Source organism: Mya arenaria, chromosome 16, assembly GCF_026914265.1.
Source record: "Mya arenaria isolate MELC-2E11 chromosome 16, ASM2691426v1".
NCBI classification, from domain to species: Eukaryota; Metazoa; Mollusca; class Bivalvia; order Myida; family Myidae; genus Mya; species Mya arenaria.
The window spans coordinates 26,343,199-26,361,271 of record NC_069137.1 but is presented as its reverse complement, the minus strand read 5'-3'; the positions used below and the strand labels follow the sequence as shown (position 1 = coordinate 26,361,271).

The following is an 18,073-nucleotide window of genomic DNA, read 5'->3' as shown; positions in this document are numbered from 1 at the left end:
ACATTATTTTTTAACGGAAATATGAATATCTGCGACCTGATCTTTTGTCTGAAATCTTTTATCATTGGTTTGCAGATATTTACGCATGAATTTGCTCTTTCCAAGACAAAAAATAAAAAAGTTGTAAAAACGGTAAATCTGTGATAGTGCAGCTTTAACCGAATGTAATTGCCGTTATATATATAATTATGCTTGTTTTAAACATTTATATTTATCGGCTATAATCTGTTATAACGATTAATTACCAATTACATATTTTAAATTTACTTTTTTAAAAACGTTGTTCTTTAATTTCGTTCAGGTATTTTAATTGATTAGATTAATACCGTGTGGTTATCTTCATATGTATGATCGCATGAGTCAACAATAAAAATGAAACCGAAAGTAGATTTTCCGAAAATACCTGTTACATGGGGATTTCCGCAGATTGCATTTCGCCATATAAAACATATTTGGCTGTGTTTACCATTTAAGCTCACTCCAGGATTTGGTTAAGGGTGGGTTTACTTGGTATAGCATGCAAATTTCATACTATTTTAAAGGTACATGTTGCAGCTTAACATTACACTGTTGATTCTTTGTCTTACATTTATTTGGGTGTGTTATTTAGTTATATGTTTCAATGTTGTTGTTTCAATTATGCAATCAGTATTCGTTCTATTGTACCAAATATAAACGATGAATGAGTGAAAGTACATGTTGTAGATTTTAGATGTAAATCGCATTGTTTGTTTGGATACAATTTAATGTTTTATAGACGCCACACTCTGAAATTATAAAATCTAAAGTAGAATCTGCATTAATACAAGATAATTCCAAAAGTCACAACCAACGCATAGGTTTACTTATTATGAAAATAAAACTAAATTTGTTTAAAGTACTGAACTCGGCTGGCTTATTATAATAAGATTTTATATAAACTAGTTCCATATATACATTTTTATTAAATGGTTATTTATGTAAGATCCTATATATTTCCGATATAATTTCCGTTCTTTTCACTTAAAGGAGCTTGAATATGTTCGAATAAAACTGTATACAGACACAAACAATCATATACATACCAGAGGCGTAGCCAGCGTTACGCAATTACGCATGTGCGTAACATCAATTTGAACAATTAAAAAATAAATCTGGCCAAAAATGGCATTAAAGTCGAGGGCTAAGCTAAATATTGATATCAGAATAAAAGGAAGATCAGCTATAGTAAGCATTGTTACTGTGCAAGATATCTTACTGAGCCTAAATCAATCACTTGGTTACTACAAAGTCGGCGGCCTCGAACCTATAAATCCCTCCAAATACACATCAGTGTTCAACATGTTAGTTCCATTTTCCTTTTTTTCGGGGAAAGTCATCCCCCCGAACCCCCCTACGGCTACAGGGATATTCCCCCACCCACCCCCTCCCCCTATCGTGCGTAACATTCTGTAAAGTTTGGCTACGCCCCTGCATTCACAAACCCATTACCAATTACTCGTAAGATCAGTTGGAAAAATAGTTAAAGGGACACAGGGTACGTTGTTCAAGCAATTCATTAAGTAGACACTTTTGTTGCCTATCAATGTTCAACGGTGTAAGCTAAATGTCCAAGCATCCATGTACGCTGCGCTTATAATGAGTACATACATCATCGTACATGCGGGAGAACCCATAATAATATTTAGAATATATATATATATATATATATATATGTGCAATCAAACGAATCTTGTATTTTTCTATGTATGTTATCTTAATTGAAATATCATTGAATCGTTGTTTATTTGTTTTATTTTGCACTCGAATTGATTAACATCTATTATGATAACAAAAATATCGAAACATTATTAAGTGACATTCGGTAACATATCGACCTATTTCCATACGTAAGGATCGTTCTGGTTTGTCAGAGTAAGTTACCGTTTAAATAATATGGATGCAAAGATATCCTTTACATAAGGTAACATCTATAAATTTACTACTTGTAATTTCATATTTTATAGGCGCACCGAAAACAATATGAACGGTACGCCCCATAATTAACACTTTTTGACAATACCGTACACCAAAGTGTTCAACCATAATTTATATAAGCTATGATGTTAGCCGTGATAGTGTTCTTACGTGATTTCAATGGTCAACCATTTAGTCACCATCAGCAGTTGTTTCGTCCTTTTTGCCCTGTTGCTTGATCGGTCACGACAACGAAAAACGGATTTTAAAATATATTTGTGTTCCCCCTTCGGCTTGATATAGACTGGCGACAGATCAGACACTTTTTCATTGAAAATGTAATTCAAATTATTCAAACACATTTATTATTCTAACGATAATTAATTATTTATTTGTATGCACTTCCTTAAACATGAGGTGGTGTTAGTGATTCTGATAGGGGTGGTGTTGGTATTGTAGCAGTTTGTCGTGTTGGTAGTGATGGTGGTGGATGTAAGAGTGGTTCATGTGGGATGGATGTTTTTGTGGTATGTTAGTGTTGGTGGTTGTGATGATGTGGGTGGTGTTGGTGGTGTTGATATTGGTATTGTAGCTCTTGGTCGTGAGGTAGTGATGGTGGTGGATGTAAGAGTGTTGATGATGTTGGTATAGTTGATGATTGTAGTGTTTACTATTTACGTGAGTAGTGCTGCAGACGGTATTCTTGGTAGTTCTGTTCTAAGTCGTTTTGTTGTTGATGTTGGTATAGTTGATGATTGTCGTGTTTATTGTTTACGTTAGTAGTGCTGCAGACAGTACTCTTGATAGATTTGCTCTAAGTCGTTATGTTGTTGATGTTGGTATAGTTGATGATTGTCGTGTTTACTGTTTACGTTAGTAGTGCTGCAGACGGTAGTCTTGGTAGTTTTGCTGTAAGTCGTTATGTTGATGATGTTGGTATAGTTGATGATTGTCGTGTTTACTGTTTACGTTAGTAGTGCTGCAGACGGTAGTCTTGGTAGTTTTGCTCTAAGTCGTTTTGTTGATGATTTAAGTGGTGATGGTGGTGGTGGTTGTGTTATTGGTCAATATTTGTGATTATGGTGGTGGCTGTGTTGGTATAGTTGCTGCGAGTCTTGTTGTTTGTTCACGATAAGTGTTGGTGATGTTGATGCAGTTTTTTTTGGTGGTGATGCTGTTTCGGATTATTGAGGTGGGGTTAAGGTGGTGTTTGTGGTTGTTGTGGTGCTGGTGGTTGTGATGGTGTTGGTGTTAGTGGTGTTGTTGGTGTTGTTGGTGTTGTTGGTGTTTAGTTGTTGGTGGTTGTGATAGTGGTGAAGATATGGTGGTGTTTAAGGGTTGTGCTGGGGCTGGTGGTTGTGATGGTGTTGGTGGAAGTGGTGTTGTTGGTGTTTAGTTGTTGTTGGTGGTGGTAGTGGTGGTGATAAGGTGGTGTTTAAGGGTTGTGGTGGGGCTGGTGGTTGTGATGGTGTTGATAGTATGGTGTTGTTGGTGTTTATTTGTTGTTGGTGGTGTAAGTGGTGTTGTTAATAGTTGTGATGTTGGTGGTCGTGGTTTAAGTCTCATTATTGGTTTTGGTAGTTGGTTTTTGATGTTGTAGTGGTGTCGGTGGATTTCGTGGTAAGGGTTGTGTTTGTCATCCTTGCGATGTATGACGGTTTTTGGCGGTTGTGATGGTGTTTATGTTTGAGATGGATTTGCTGATATTGGTCGTGTTAATGGTTGTGATGTTATTTGTCTTGTTGGTGGTTTCATAATATGTGTGAATATTGTCATAAATCATGTTATATTGCTGCATTATGTTTCGTGGTGTTATAAGCAGCCATTAAACTGTGTATTTGATCGTTTTATATTTCAGGGACAAGTTCGAGTATACCCACAGGAGTTTGACTACAGTAGCATCTAGCAGTAGCCACAGTGAACTTCTAAAGGTGAGCTAGGGGCAGCTGTTTGGTTTGGCATCATGCATTGTAATATCTGTGAATTAGTAGGACAAAATGACGTCAACGAAAGGAAGTATTGCCTCGCGTTAGTTTACAATATGTACAATCCTCAGGAAACCGTGAGAATTATACTCACCCGCTAACGTCCTGATACCATGGGCATTTGCATTGTTCTTACCAATTCATAGAAATGATAGTGGCGGATGATCGTTCCAATTCTCATTCGTGGCACAAATGAGCATGCGAGATTTATCATGTGTTTCCGGTCCGCATCAAAAGATACGACCCAAGGGCACGTGCGTAAGCTGGTAACGAGGCTTGCCGAGTAACGGGCCTAGCAGCGTGCCCGCGAGTTGGATTTGTCGATCTGGACTGGAAAAACTGATTTTGTTTACATACCTCAAATGATCAATTCGTGGAAAAAATGACGTTTAAGACGAATGTTTGTACATTTCACCAAAATGCACGTGCGACGTTGTTTACTTACGTCATGAAGCGTAATAATATCAGACAACAATCAATGTCAAATTTTTGATGATTATGTTTTTACAATTTTAATTAAGTTCTTGCATACTAATATATTAAATTGCGTTTTATTGAAATGGCATAATGTTCTTCTCATAAACCATTGCAATAAAAGAAATAAGAAATGGCGCGTTGTTGCTTGTGACTCATCTTAAATAGGGGTATACGCCGGGATTTTCAAGCACTGGTAACATGACCGGATACACACGTCCGGTATGCAAGAATTATTATTATTGTATGCATATTTTGACAACAAAACATCAGTAATTTCTTGCTGCTAAAATTTTCACCCCTGCGACGGAAGTGTTTTTCTTCGAATAATACAACGAATCCAAAATGTAAATGACTTTTAGTTTTATTGCACTTCTAATACATTTACTTGATTTAATTGTTCATATAATGTCGTCGTTCAATTATTTAAGAATTATCATATATATATATATATATATATATATATATATCGTTTAACAACTGTTGCATTTAGTGCTTAGCTTGTATATATACCATATCGTATACAACCTGTAAATAATACTGACATCATTTGGAACACAACTGTACATAATACGCATACACTATCGAACACAACTGTACATGTCCGATACCCTCAAACAGTACAAGATGACTGTATATATTGTTAATCATAAATAATATGCATGAATTTTTTACACACCTCTATATACGTAAAACTGATAATCATATTGATGTACAATTAATAATTAAAAAACACACAAACACATTCCGTTAATTTCTCCACATGTGTTACAGATGGACCGTGATCCTGACCATAAAGCCTGGATGTCGCTCCGTCTATCTCGTGTACTGGACGATATTGGCGTAAACCGCCGGGTGGTTAGGAAAAGGCGGGACACGTTCCTGCTGAGGGAAGCAGTAGAAACTATAAAAGACAAAATATCTGGTAATAACGCAACGAACTTCCATTTCGGCAGCCAGTCAGAGGGATCTACAACGTTAGGGATGAATTCCGATATCGATGTGCTTATGTGCGAGCATGAGACCAACATCATGTCTGACTGGTTAGACTGGGAGGCCGGGATGCAGAACTTTCTAATGGTGAAGGAGGAGTCAACTCCGCCACAACACTACTGGCTACAGTGGATCAGACGAGAGTCTCCAGAACCTGTCAGATATCACGGAGAGGAAGATGGCGTACCACATATAGATGGACGAGTGTTTGTAAGTAATAAAATATGGCAACATAAAGCTAAACTGGAATTAGGAAAGGACTTCCGATGTAATGGACCTTCAGTAAGTAACTCTGAAGAATGGGACTATGTTAAAGCTTACAAATGTAAAGTTCTTCCTCCGGAAGTTGACCGATGGTTTCACCGTCCCAGGCGTGGACATTGGCCTACACCGGAAATGATGCAGGCTGCACGGGAACGCTCTTGTTTTCTGGTTCCTGATGGACATTTTGAGAGTCTGAATGAAAATATTGAATGGCGATTATCACCAAGCCAAATAGAACGAATTCTTGTTTTTAGTTTTACAACAGTGCAGTTAAAATGCTATGTTGTCTTGAAAATGATAAAAAATATATAATGGAACAATATTTAAGTCATCATAGTAAGCTAACTTCGTTTCATTGCAAGACCGTTATGTTCTTTACAATCGAGAGAATATCCCGAGAGGAGTGGAGAGAAGATCGGCTCATAGGGTGCATAGGATATTGTTTGCAAACACTGGAATTTTTCTTGATGAAAGGTTATTGTCCACACTATATTATTCCTGAAGTGAACCTATTCGAAGGAAAAATCACACGCCGATACCAACTGTTATTATTGGGGAAGATAAAAGAGAATTTAAATAATAATCTAATGATATTGTACGATTTACAGTACGATAGCTTAGGACAAAGGTTTCGCAATCCTACCACCGACATGTTTGAAACACGATCAACAATATGTAGGAAGATTGATAATGTTTTAGCAGGCGACTTAATAACACGTGTTTATTATGGGTTTTTAGATGTGGCGAATAATGAGTTAAATCCTGAACAGTTTCTGCGATTCTTCACTGTTTTATCTATTATACCTGAGGATGATTACATAATACATATATTAACTCGTTATGAGCGACGGGTAATTTCAGTGTTAAAGCCACTCATTTACTCATTCTTAGCATCAGTTACTTCGTCATTTTACATACAACATGAACTTCAATTCACACCAGAAATATTTTATTTCTACGAACGTTCTGTTGACACTGACGTGACGTCGAGCAGATTGAAACTAGCCTCTATGTTATACTGCCGGGGGGATCTGCTAAGGGCGGCAGACGTGCTGCATGACGTTGAACGTAGATATGACGGTAATGCGCATGCTGTATGTGGGTGTGGGAGAAAGTGGGGAGATGTTGAGAGGCCAACGTTAATACATGATAGCACTACACACGATTGGAGCTACGGTGATGCTATACGTAAAGTTGCTCTATGCGTAAGATTTACCCGTTTGGAAGCATTCTGTGTTCCTCCTTTTTTATTATTTGAAATGAACAGGGCAATGAATGACGACGTTCAACACAGAAAAGGTACTCAACGTACATGGATGGACATGGCCGTTGTAGACTCTAAGTCATACCTTTTCTATCTGCAGTATCTTACCTATGGTGGCATGGGAATCCGCCTGAGACAGTTAAATGCATTACGAAACTTAGAGAAATGTAGTAGCTTGGAAGAATTAAGAAACCTGTACCACTATGAGACTTATTTCAACCTGGTGGGCCACTGCTGGGAGATGGAGGGAGACCCGGCAAAGGCGCTAATATTTTACACATTGTCAATTTTTGTCCATCCGAGAAACAACGCAGCCAACTGGCATTTCAGAAGACTGACAGGCAATGTTTAGGAAGTGTGATGAATTGATATTGGCACAATTATGCAAGTTATTTCATGTTTTTGACTAGTTAACTATACCGTTTTGCATATTGATGCATGTTCTATGTTTTTTAATTGTCAGTTTAATAAATATATGTGCGATAAATGAATATAAAGAGAACGGCTAGTTGTTGTAATTATAACACTGGAAACAAATAACTATGCAGTCAATGTTTAGAAATTGTGATGGTTTGATTTTGGCATACGTATGCAAGTTATTTCAAGTGGTCGACCAGTTAACTATACCCAACTGTGCTAATTGATGCATGTTCATACTTTCCGGAACATTATCATATAAAATCTATCTTATAGCGTCGTATATTATTCAATGTAATGATGGCCAATTTGACGGTCGCATATTGCTATGTGTACTGATGTTTGGTTAACTTGTTTATGTATTGACAATATCGCACGAAACTTGTAGTATTTTAAATACAAATCCGGTCTACATATTACTTAATGACTTATATGTTCACCATTCCTCGAATGACATGTGAAGGTGTTCCATTTCATGTGTAAATGAAAGATAGAAATACTCTCCAGAAAGACAAACATATTGAACAGATGATAAGTATTAAATATGGCAACGCCTGATTCAAAATCAAACATTTTAGCAGAGCTGATATTAGTACTTTTGAGTTTATATTTACAATGTTCGACTCACAGATGGGCAGGGTCCCACAAATGGGTGTGATTCCACAAGCTGCCAGGTTTTAGTATATGTTTAGCTTGATCCCCACAGACGTGCATGTTTTGAAAATAAATTCAAACAAACGGGCAGGTTTTGTTTTATTTTAGTCCAATTGCCATTAGCGAGAAGAGACTTGGTTTTCACATTATCTAAATATAGAATATTTCTATGATATTCATTGCAGCTGTTATACACAATTGTCGTACAGAGCCGTACATTTATACTGACGTCATTTCCGATTTATTCTTTTTTGGCGTCAAACCGGAAATCATAACAATCAGAAATGACGTCAGTTGATTTGACGTTCATGGGGGCATTAAACGATGACAATAAACGCCTTCATGTACTCGTGAACAGGTCTAATTGCTCATGCTTGTTAATAAGAGGATACATTCAAATACAAAATGAAGGTATAACTATTCTAATCGTTTCTACTATAATAACCTGGATATATTATAAAGGTTTTTTTATGATGAATATACAAGCGAAACAAAAGATGCGCAAAATTGAGTTTATTGTAGGGAACCTGTCTAATTTTCGTAGTGTTGCCGGTCCCACTTTGGAAATGTATCAATCATTTCAATAATAAAAATAAAATTTTCTGAATAAATATAACCCTTTAAGTAATTGCGATACTGTTCTCAACAGACACGGTTTTAAATTTTGCCACCAGAGGAGCGCTCTTAGGGGCGCATAAAAATGTGGATTGAGGGGCGCCTCGCCCCCTCCCCTGAAACCGCAGTGATCTTAAAACTGATTTATCTTTCATTGTTCTCATATTATTACAATACCAAAACCCAATCGGGCAGGACGGGCATGAACGTAAACCTCATTTGCTTTTCTTTCTGAAATAAATAAGGTCCTACCTACAGGAGAACGACAACATTAATTTTGTTAAGGTATCCGATGTCAAATTACGCTTCTCATTGTATCGAGCCATTTGTAATAAGGTTGAAGTATGATGCCTGGGGAGCCCATACAATGTTAGTAGCATTTAAAATATATTGCATACTGATAACATATACATGTATGTGAAATGTCAGGAAAAAACATTAACATTATTAACAAAGCTATTGTAGTATGAACTTTTGTTCTTAGTTTCAACTGATATCAGACGTAAACTGACCTGTTTTGCAATCTCCTAAGGCCAGAAGGTCGCGTTTCCAATAATTGTTTCGGTTTTATTTTTATATGTTATTTTGCTGCTTCACAAGGCATTCAAAATTCACATTACTGTACACGGGATACCTTAATTGACATTCTTTACAAGGGAAACCTTAATTCACATTATTGTACACGGGATACCTTAATTCACATAATTGTACACGGAATACCTTAATTCACATTATTGTACACGGGATACCTTAATTCACAATATTGTACACGGGATACCTTAATTCACATTATTGTACACGGGATACCTTAATTCACATAATTGTACACGGGATACCTTAATTCACATTATTGTACACGGGATCCCTTAATTCACATAAGTGTACACGGGATCCCTTAATTCACATTCTTGTACACGGGATACCTTAATTCACATAATTGTACACGAGATCCCTTAATTCACATTATTGTACACGGGATACCTTAATTCACATTATTGTACACGGGATACCTTAATTCACATTGTTGTGTACGGGATACCTTAATTCACATTCTTGTACACGGGATCCCTTAATTCAGATTATTGTACACGGGATACCTTAATTCACATTCTTGTACACGGGATACCTTAATTCACATTATTGTAATGGGATACCTTAATTCACAACATTGTATACGGGATACCAAAATTCACATAATTGTACACGGGATACCTTAATTCACAATATTGTATACGGGATACCTTAATTTGCATAATTGTACACGGAATACCTTACTAGCAACCGTATTGGGCAGTATCAGCCAGGGAAGTATTCGGTGTGGAATTAAGGCATTTAACAGTGTTTATTACAAATACGATTGGAATGTTCATCATGAAATCAAGAGTCAATCCCAAGTTTTCCTCTGATGAAAATTGAATCACTTTATTCAAATAAATCTTTATCATAAAAAACAAATAAATAAGAAATAAATGAATGCCTTGCAGTAATATAACCATTAAGCATTTTTTGTTTCCCGTTTCAACAAACATGCGCAGTGATAGTGTTGATAATAGAAATATATGTGATGGTTATATTAAACCAGAAACAAGCTATAGCATAGCGTGAGATAACTATAAATACCAAACACTATGACTGATACTGCCTGTGGCGGATCCGTGGTCTTGAGGTAACACACTTGACTATCAATCCAGGGGTCGCAGGTTTGATCCCCCGTCGCATCACTGAAAAAATCTAATCGTCTTCCGGGAGGGACGTAAAATGGGGGTCCCGTGTGACAGTGCTATACGCTGGTGCATGTTAAAGAACCAGGGTAGCTCTAATCAGGGTTACAATCTGTCTGTGCACTATGCTCCAAAACCTAAAATGACTAACAATCTTAACGGAGCACTCGCCAAATGGGCAAGGCCCGAGTGAGAGTATAAATAAGCTTACACACCCAATCTGTGATAGCAACGATAAACAATCAATACAAGTTTGTACCACCTTAAAATAGTATGTAATTACGACTGATTCCAGTCGTACCGTGAGACTTTTTGACTTATCATTGACAACATCGTGTGTTTTAATTATGACTGATGAAAAGTAGTTTGCTTATGAATAACAATCTATATTATGTGAAAATATGATAGAAATGCTTATTTTATAAATCGATATACTCACCAAATACGAATAAATATATATCATGTAAACGCAATTCAAATTGTTTTTGTCTTTTTCTTTCACATCGAAATTATAATCTGAAAAACTTATATTTATCATAAAAGTTAAATCATCATTCATGTATATAAAATTTAAGGTTAAAAGCGCCTGCATCTTTAGTGTAAATAAACTGTCAGTCTAATTCCCTCCTGGTACGGTAGTTGACTAATCATGTGAAGACCTTTTATGACGCCTGCGCACTAAGTGACGTAAGAAACCCGCGAGAGCTTTCACGTGCATAACAATAACGTCTGGTACATATACTAATCCTTACTGTTAACATCGACCAATACGATATGTTATTGTATACATCGATCTATACGATGTGTTATTGTATACATCGACCTATATGATGTGTTATTGTTTACATAGACCTATACGATGTGTAATTGTATACATCGACCTATACGATGTGTTATTGTATACATCGACCTAGACGATGTGTTATTGTATACATCGACCTATACGATGTGTTATTGTATACATAGACCTATATGATGTGTTATTGTTTACATAGACCTATACGATATGTTATTGTATACATCGACCTATACGATATGTTATTGTATACATCGACCTTTACGATATGTTAATGTATACATCGACCTATAGCTAGACGATGTGTTATTGCATACATCGACGTAAACGATGTGTTATTGTATACATCGACCAATGCGATGTGTTATTGCATACATCGACCTATACGATGTGTTATTGCATACATCGACGTATAGGATGTGTTATTGTTTACATAGACCTATACGACGTGTAATTGTATACATCGACCTATACGATGTGTTATTGTATACATCGACCTATATGATGTGTTATTGTTTACATCGACCTATACGATGTGTAATTGTATACATCGACCTATACGATGTGTTATTGTATACATCGACCTAGACGATGTGTTATTGTATACATCGACCTAGACGATGTGTTATTGTATACATCGACTTATACGCTAAGTTATTGCATACATCGACTTATACGATATGCTGTTGCTTACACCGAACTATACGATGTGTTATTGTATACATCGACCTAGACGATGTGTTATTGTATACATCGACCTAGACGATGTGTTATTGTATACATCGACTTATACGCTAAGTTATTGCATACATCGACTTATACGATATGTTATTGCTTACACCGAACTATACGCTGTGTTATTGTATACATTGATCTATACGATGTGTTATTGTATACATTGATCCATACGATGTGTTATTGTATACATTGATCTATACGATGTGTTATTGTATACATTGATCTATACGATGTGTTATTGTATACATTGATCTATACGATGTGTTATTGTATACATTGATCCATACGATGTGTTATTGTATACATTGATCTATACGATGTGTTATTGTATACATTGATCTATACGATGTGTTATTGTATACATTGATCTATACGATGTGTTATTGTATACATTGATCTATACGATGTGTTATTGTATACATTGATCTATACGATGTGTTATTGTATACATTGATCCATACGATGTGTTATTGTATACATTGATCTATACGATGTGTTATTGTATACATTGATCTATACGATGTGTTATTGTATACATTGATCTATACGATGTGTTATTGTATACATTGATCTATACGATGTGTTATTGTATACATTGATCTATACGATGTGTTATTGTATACATTGATCTATACGATGTGTTATTGTATACATTGATCTATACGATGTGTTATTGTATACATTGATCTATACGATGTGTTATTGTATACATTGATCTATACGATGTGTTATTGTATACATTGATCTATACGATGTGTTATTGTATACATTGATCTATACGATGTGTTATTGTATACATTGATCTATACGATGTGTTATTGTATACATTGATCTATACGATGTGTTATTGTATACATTGATCTATACGATGTGTTATTGTATACATTGATCTATACGCTGTGTTATTGTATACATTGAACTATACGATGTGTTATTGTATACATTGATCTATACGCTGTGTTATTGTATACATTGATCTATACGATGTGTTATTGTATACATTGATCTATACGATGTGTTATTGTGTCTACTCTATACAGAATTGTTCTTTAAATGCATTAATTGATTATTATGTTTAACTGTTATACACTTACATACTTTGTATCAAATTGTTTAACAATATTATCAGCTTAAAGCGAACGGGTTATAATGAAAATACTGAAAACACACGCGTATTCACAGCCTTACAACACAAGTGAGTATGCATTTGAATGTACGGCCGGTATTCCGTGTACATGTTTTCCGAATCCGTAGACCGCATCGGTTCTAGACATCTGCATTTCAAATCGGAAACCCTTGTAAATGTGTCGGCGTATAATAATTTAAACGATAATTTACGCTTCCGGACATAACATTTATAAATTATATGAAATTTCAAGTAAATGACCGATCCAATGTAAAAGTCAATATTTAGAAAAAAACGACTTCAAAGTGTCGCTGCCGAGGATTAAACCCGTGCCATTAGGAATGTATTACACTCTTAATACAACAAATAGTATATATGCAAGAAGTGATTGAGTAAACATGAGTAATTATGGCGATATCGAAAGTAAATTAATGCGAGCTAAGTTTTTCGTTTCTGTAAAAAACCTGACAGATATAGGGTCACTGTAGCGTTGGTGACACAAAAGGGGGACTTATACGGTGTATTATTGTATTGATATAACTATATGATGGACTATTGTTAAGGTCGGTGTTCCGTCTGCACGCTTTGCGCATCCGTAGTCAAAATTTGTTTCATGCACCTGTAGTCCACATATGTTTAACGCATCCGTAGTCCACATCCGTTCCACACATCCGTATTTCACATCTATTCTTCATATCTGTAGTCCACTGTTCCATGCATCTGTAGTCCATATATGAACTACGCACCTGTAGTTCACATTTGTTTCATGCATCGGTAGTCCAAATATGTTCTACGCCTCCGTAGTCCACATCCGTTGCAAGCATCCGTTCCACACATTCGTATTTCACATCTATTCTTCACATCTGTAGTCCTCATCTGTTCCATGCATCTGTAGTCCACATCTGTTCCATGCATCTGTAGTCCACACCTGTTCCATGCATCGGTAGTCCACATCTGTTCCATGCATCGGTAGTCCACATCTGTTCCATGCATCGGTAGTCCACCTCTGTTCCATGCATCCGTAGTCCTCATCTGTTCCATGCATCCGTAGTCCACATCTGTTCCATGCATCGGTAGTCCACATCTGTTCCATGCATCGGTAGTCCACATCTGTTCCATGCATCCGTAGTCCACAACTGTTCCATGCATCGGTAGTCCACATCTGTTCCATGCATCGGTAGTCCACATCTGTTCCATGCATCTGTAGTCCTCATCTGTTCCATGCATCGGTAGTCCACATCTGCTCCATGCATCGGTAGTCCTCATCTGTTCCATGCATCCGTAGTCTACATCTGTTCCATGCATCGGTAGTCCACATCTGTTCCATGCATCCGTAGTCCACATCTGTTCCATGCATCCGTAGTCCTCATCTGTTCCATGCATATGTAGTCCTCATCTGTTCCATGCATCCGTAGTCCACATCTGTTCCATGCATCCGTAGTCCTCATCTGTTCCATGCATCGGTAGTCCACATATGTTCCATGCATCCGTAGTCCTCATCTGTTCCATGCATCTGTAGTCCTCAGCTGTTCCATGCATCCGTAGTCCACATCTGTTCCATGCATCCGTAGTCCACATCTGTTCCATGCATCTGTAGTCCTCATCTGTTCCATGCATCTGTAGTCCACATCTGTTCCATGCATCTGTAGTCCACATCTGCTACATGTATCTGTAGTCAACATCTGTTCCATACATCTGTAGTCCAAATATGTTCTACGCATCCGTAGTCCACATCCGTTGCACGCATCCGTAGTCCACATCCGTTACACGCATTCGTAGTCCACATCCGTTGCACGCATCCGTAGTCCACATCCGTTCCACGCATCCGTATTTAAAATCTGCTTTTTGCATTTGTAGTCCACAAGTGGTCTATTCCACGCATCCGCCGTCCGCATCCGTTCCACGCATCCGTAGTTCCCATATTTCCTACGCAAATGAAGTCCACATCTGCTCCATACATCAGTGGTCCACATATGTTTTACGCATGATAGTCCACATCTGTTCAACGCATCCACAGGCCACATCTGTTCTACGCATCCGTAGTCCACATCTGTTCAACGCATCCTTAGTCCACATCTGTTCGAAGCATCCGTTGTCCACACATGTTCTACGCATCCGTAGTCTACTTTTGCTTTACGCATGAGCAGTCCATTTCGTTCCATACATCAATGGTCCACATATGTTTTACACATCCGTAGTCCACATCTGTTCAACGCATCCTTAGGCCATATCTTTTCTACGCATCCGTAGCACACATCTGTTTTACGCATGAGTAGTCCACATCTATTCCATACATCAGTGGTCCACATATGTTTTATGCATAAGTAGTCCATATCCGTTCCATACATCAGTAGTTCACATCTGTTCTACGCATCTGTACTTCAACTCGGAAACCTTATTCCATGTGTCCTCGATGGTTTACGACGCAGATATAGTGCACATTAATGTCGGCCTTTATGGTTATACATTTCAATTTCAGTCAAAGGAAATATATCTTTTCGCTAAGAGTTCATTCTCTTCGTTCAAGCAAATGGATTTCAGTGAAATATTGAGTACATATCACAATCACTTGCTACTGATACTTAGTTAATCGGATAAAAAGTAACCTTGATTGGTAAGATACATTGAAAACATTTTGATAAAAACCTTTTTTGTGGACCGATTCTGAAGATATTCGTTTTAAAAAATCCTCATGAAATTCATATTTTGAAAATAAAATATATTTTTAAACGCTGGGCGCAAAAAAGTAAAACATTTTTTACGGTCCTTTTTTCACCGACATATAAGCTATCAAACACCCTTTAAAGTATAACCTACATAAAATATAAATTAAATGACCGATACAATTTTTTAAACTATAAACGAAGCAAATAAAATGACTTCAGTGCGGTACGCCCGGGGATTAAACCCGTGCCCTTTCGAACCCGAAGAGAAAGCTCAACCACTTGGAAAACAGGGAGGGCTTCACTATTCTCCAATTATAACAACATGTATAGGTGCTAGACGAGGTAGAATAAAAAGGGCGACGTTAATAAGTCAACGCTATTTTTTCTATTTTTATTAGTACCAAAGCACACACAGTAATATAACAAGGTCTCGGACGTAATAAATGCTAAGTCTGTTTTGTATTAGCATAACTTTAATGATGATACTACTTGTAGTGTTACATTAAGTTGTTTGGCTTGTAAGAAACAACGGAACAGCTCTCGAAATGTATCATGTCTTAAAATCGAACACATTTGCTATAATATTATATAATACCCTTACTACATATACATTTTTGAAATAAGAAAGGATACAAATAGTATATCTCCTACCACAAAGGCGTGCTTGGATCACAGATGTTGTTTGTACTTGCACGAGGAAGTTGTTACTTAAAGCACATCAGATTCACATGTACACGTAAAAGTTCTTAGAAATACATATATGTTACTGTTTTAGGCCTGGAATAAGTGGTAACACATTGTTTATACCATTAATAGAATGAATATGTTATGTTTTTAGGTTATATTTGTTTATTATTTCCTCCTTCTTCTGTACTTATAGAACATTTATCTGAGTTCGGTGTATCTCCTGTCTCGTGTGACCACTCGTGTCGTCATAAATTCAGGTTCCAGGATAGAGTGTTTAATTTATAGTTTACTCAAATTGTCAATTGTATAGGCACTGGTCATCACTTATATATCCTCCAATAGTTCACTTTCACACTTGATTCAGTGTTAATTATAAGGCAAAATGTCACATTTAGGAAACGTTTTATTACAAACATGCACACGCGCTAATTCAATAGCTGTGTAAATAAAGTCATGTGACACTGAAGTTGAAAATCGGTATCCGGGACCCGAGAATAAGTGACCCTAGTGATGGTCATAATGTATGTTTATATGTGAAATATATCAAAAGCTTAGTATACAAGGTAATATTTCGAGGAGTCCTGTTACTTGCCTAACGTTTTCCGCCTTTCGTCTTTAGTCAAGTGAAAAGGACAAAGTCTAAATAACTTATAAAAAACGTTTTAAAAGAGAGCTTTTATGTTATCTTGTTGCTGTATCATTCTTGCCGAAGTATTTATATATTGTTAGGTTAACTGTACAATGAATTCATAAATCAATTTGTGTTTATACTTAATATACGTGTAGATTGATTTAATACATCATGATATCTACAAACTAAATTGACATGAAATGATACTTTTGTTTTAATACCATATCTTACTGAACCTAAATATATTGTCAAGGACATACGTTTATTTGTGATATTATAAACAAGTTTTGCATCAGTTATATTACGGTATTAGATGGTACAATTATAATTAGAACAGAACATGATAACTGTATATTAAAAAGTATAGGTCCTTTCAAATTGTAATAATTATTTGTTTGTAAGTTTTGAAATGTTTAAATCACGGGTCATTTTGGCATAATTTGAACAAATAATTGTATGATATAATGATCTGAATAAATAAAATCAATTTGTCTGTTTTACATTAGTATGGAAGGAAACTACACTTCATGCATGTAACGCGGGAAATGGCATTGGTTTGTCAGTTTGAGGTATTCGGCTCATCATTAGTGCTGATGTTAGGGTGCAGTTACACTATAGCGTATGGCATCAACGTATGTGAGCGTACGATAAAAATTGCTCATTCGCTCTCATACACAGATATACGTTAGGGGTATGTTAGGCATCAGTCGTTTACGTTCAAAGCACGCTGATATACGTTAGGGGTATGTTAGGCATCAGTCGTTTACGTTCCAAGCACGCTGATAGTTTACGTTCCAAGCACGCTGATATACGTTAGGGGTATGTTTGGCATCAGTCGTTTACGTTCCAAGCACGCTGATATACGTTAGGGGTATGTTAGGCATCAGTCGTTTACGTTCCAAGCACGCTGATATACGTTAGGGGTATGTTAGGCATCAGTCGTTTACGTTCCAAGCAGGCCGATATACGATAGGGGTATGTTAGGCATCAGTCGTTTACGTTCCAAGCACGCTGATATACGTTAGGGGTATGTTAGGCATCAGTCGTTTACGTTCCAAGCACGCTGACATACGTTAGGGGTATGTTAGGCATCAGTCGTTTACGTTC

General features: G+C 36.7%; 1 protein-coding gene across 1 annotated transcript; it reads left to right on the top strand.

The window, feature by feature from the left end:
- Positions 1 to 394: 394 nt before the first annotated feature.
- Positions 395 to 6,165, top strand: LOC128221304 (uncharacterized). Its single transcript, XM_052929843.1, has 3 exons — positions 395 to 497; positions 3,794 to 3,866; positions 5,169 to 6,165. The coding sequence occupies exon 3, from the start codon at positions 5,169 to 5,171 to the stop codon at positions 5,961 to 5,963; it is 795 nt and encodes a 264-aa protein (XP_052785803.1). The 5' UTR covers positions 395 to 497; positions 3,794 to 3,866; the 3' UTR covers positions 5,964 to 6,165.
- The last annotated feature ends 11,908 nt before the right edge of the window (positions 6,166 to 18,073 follow it).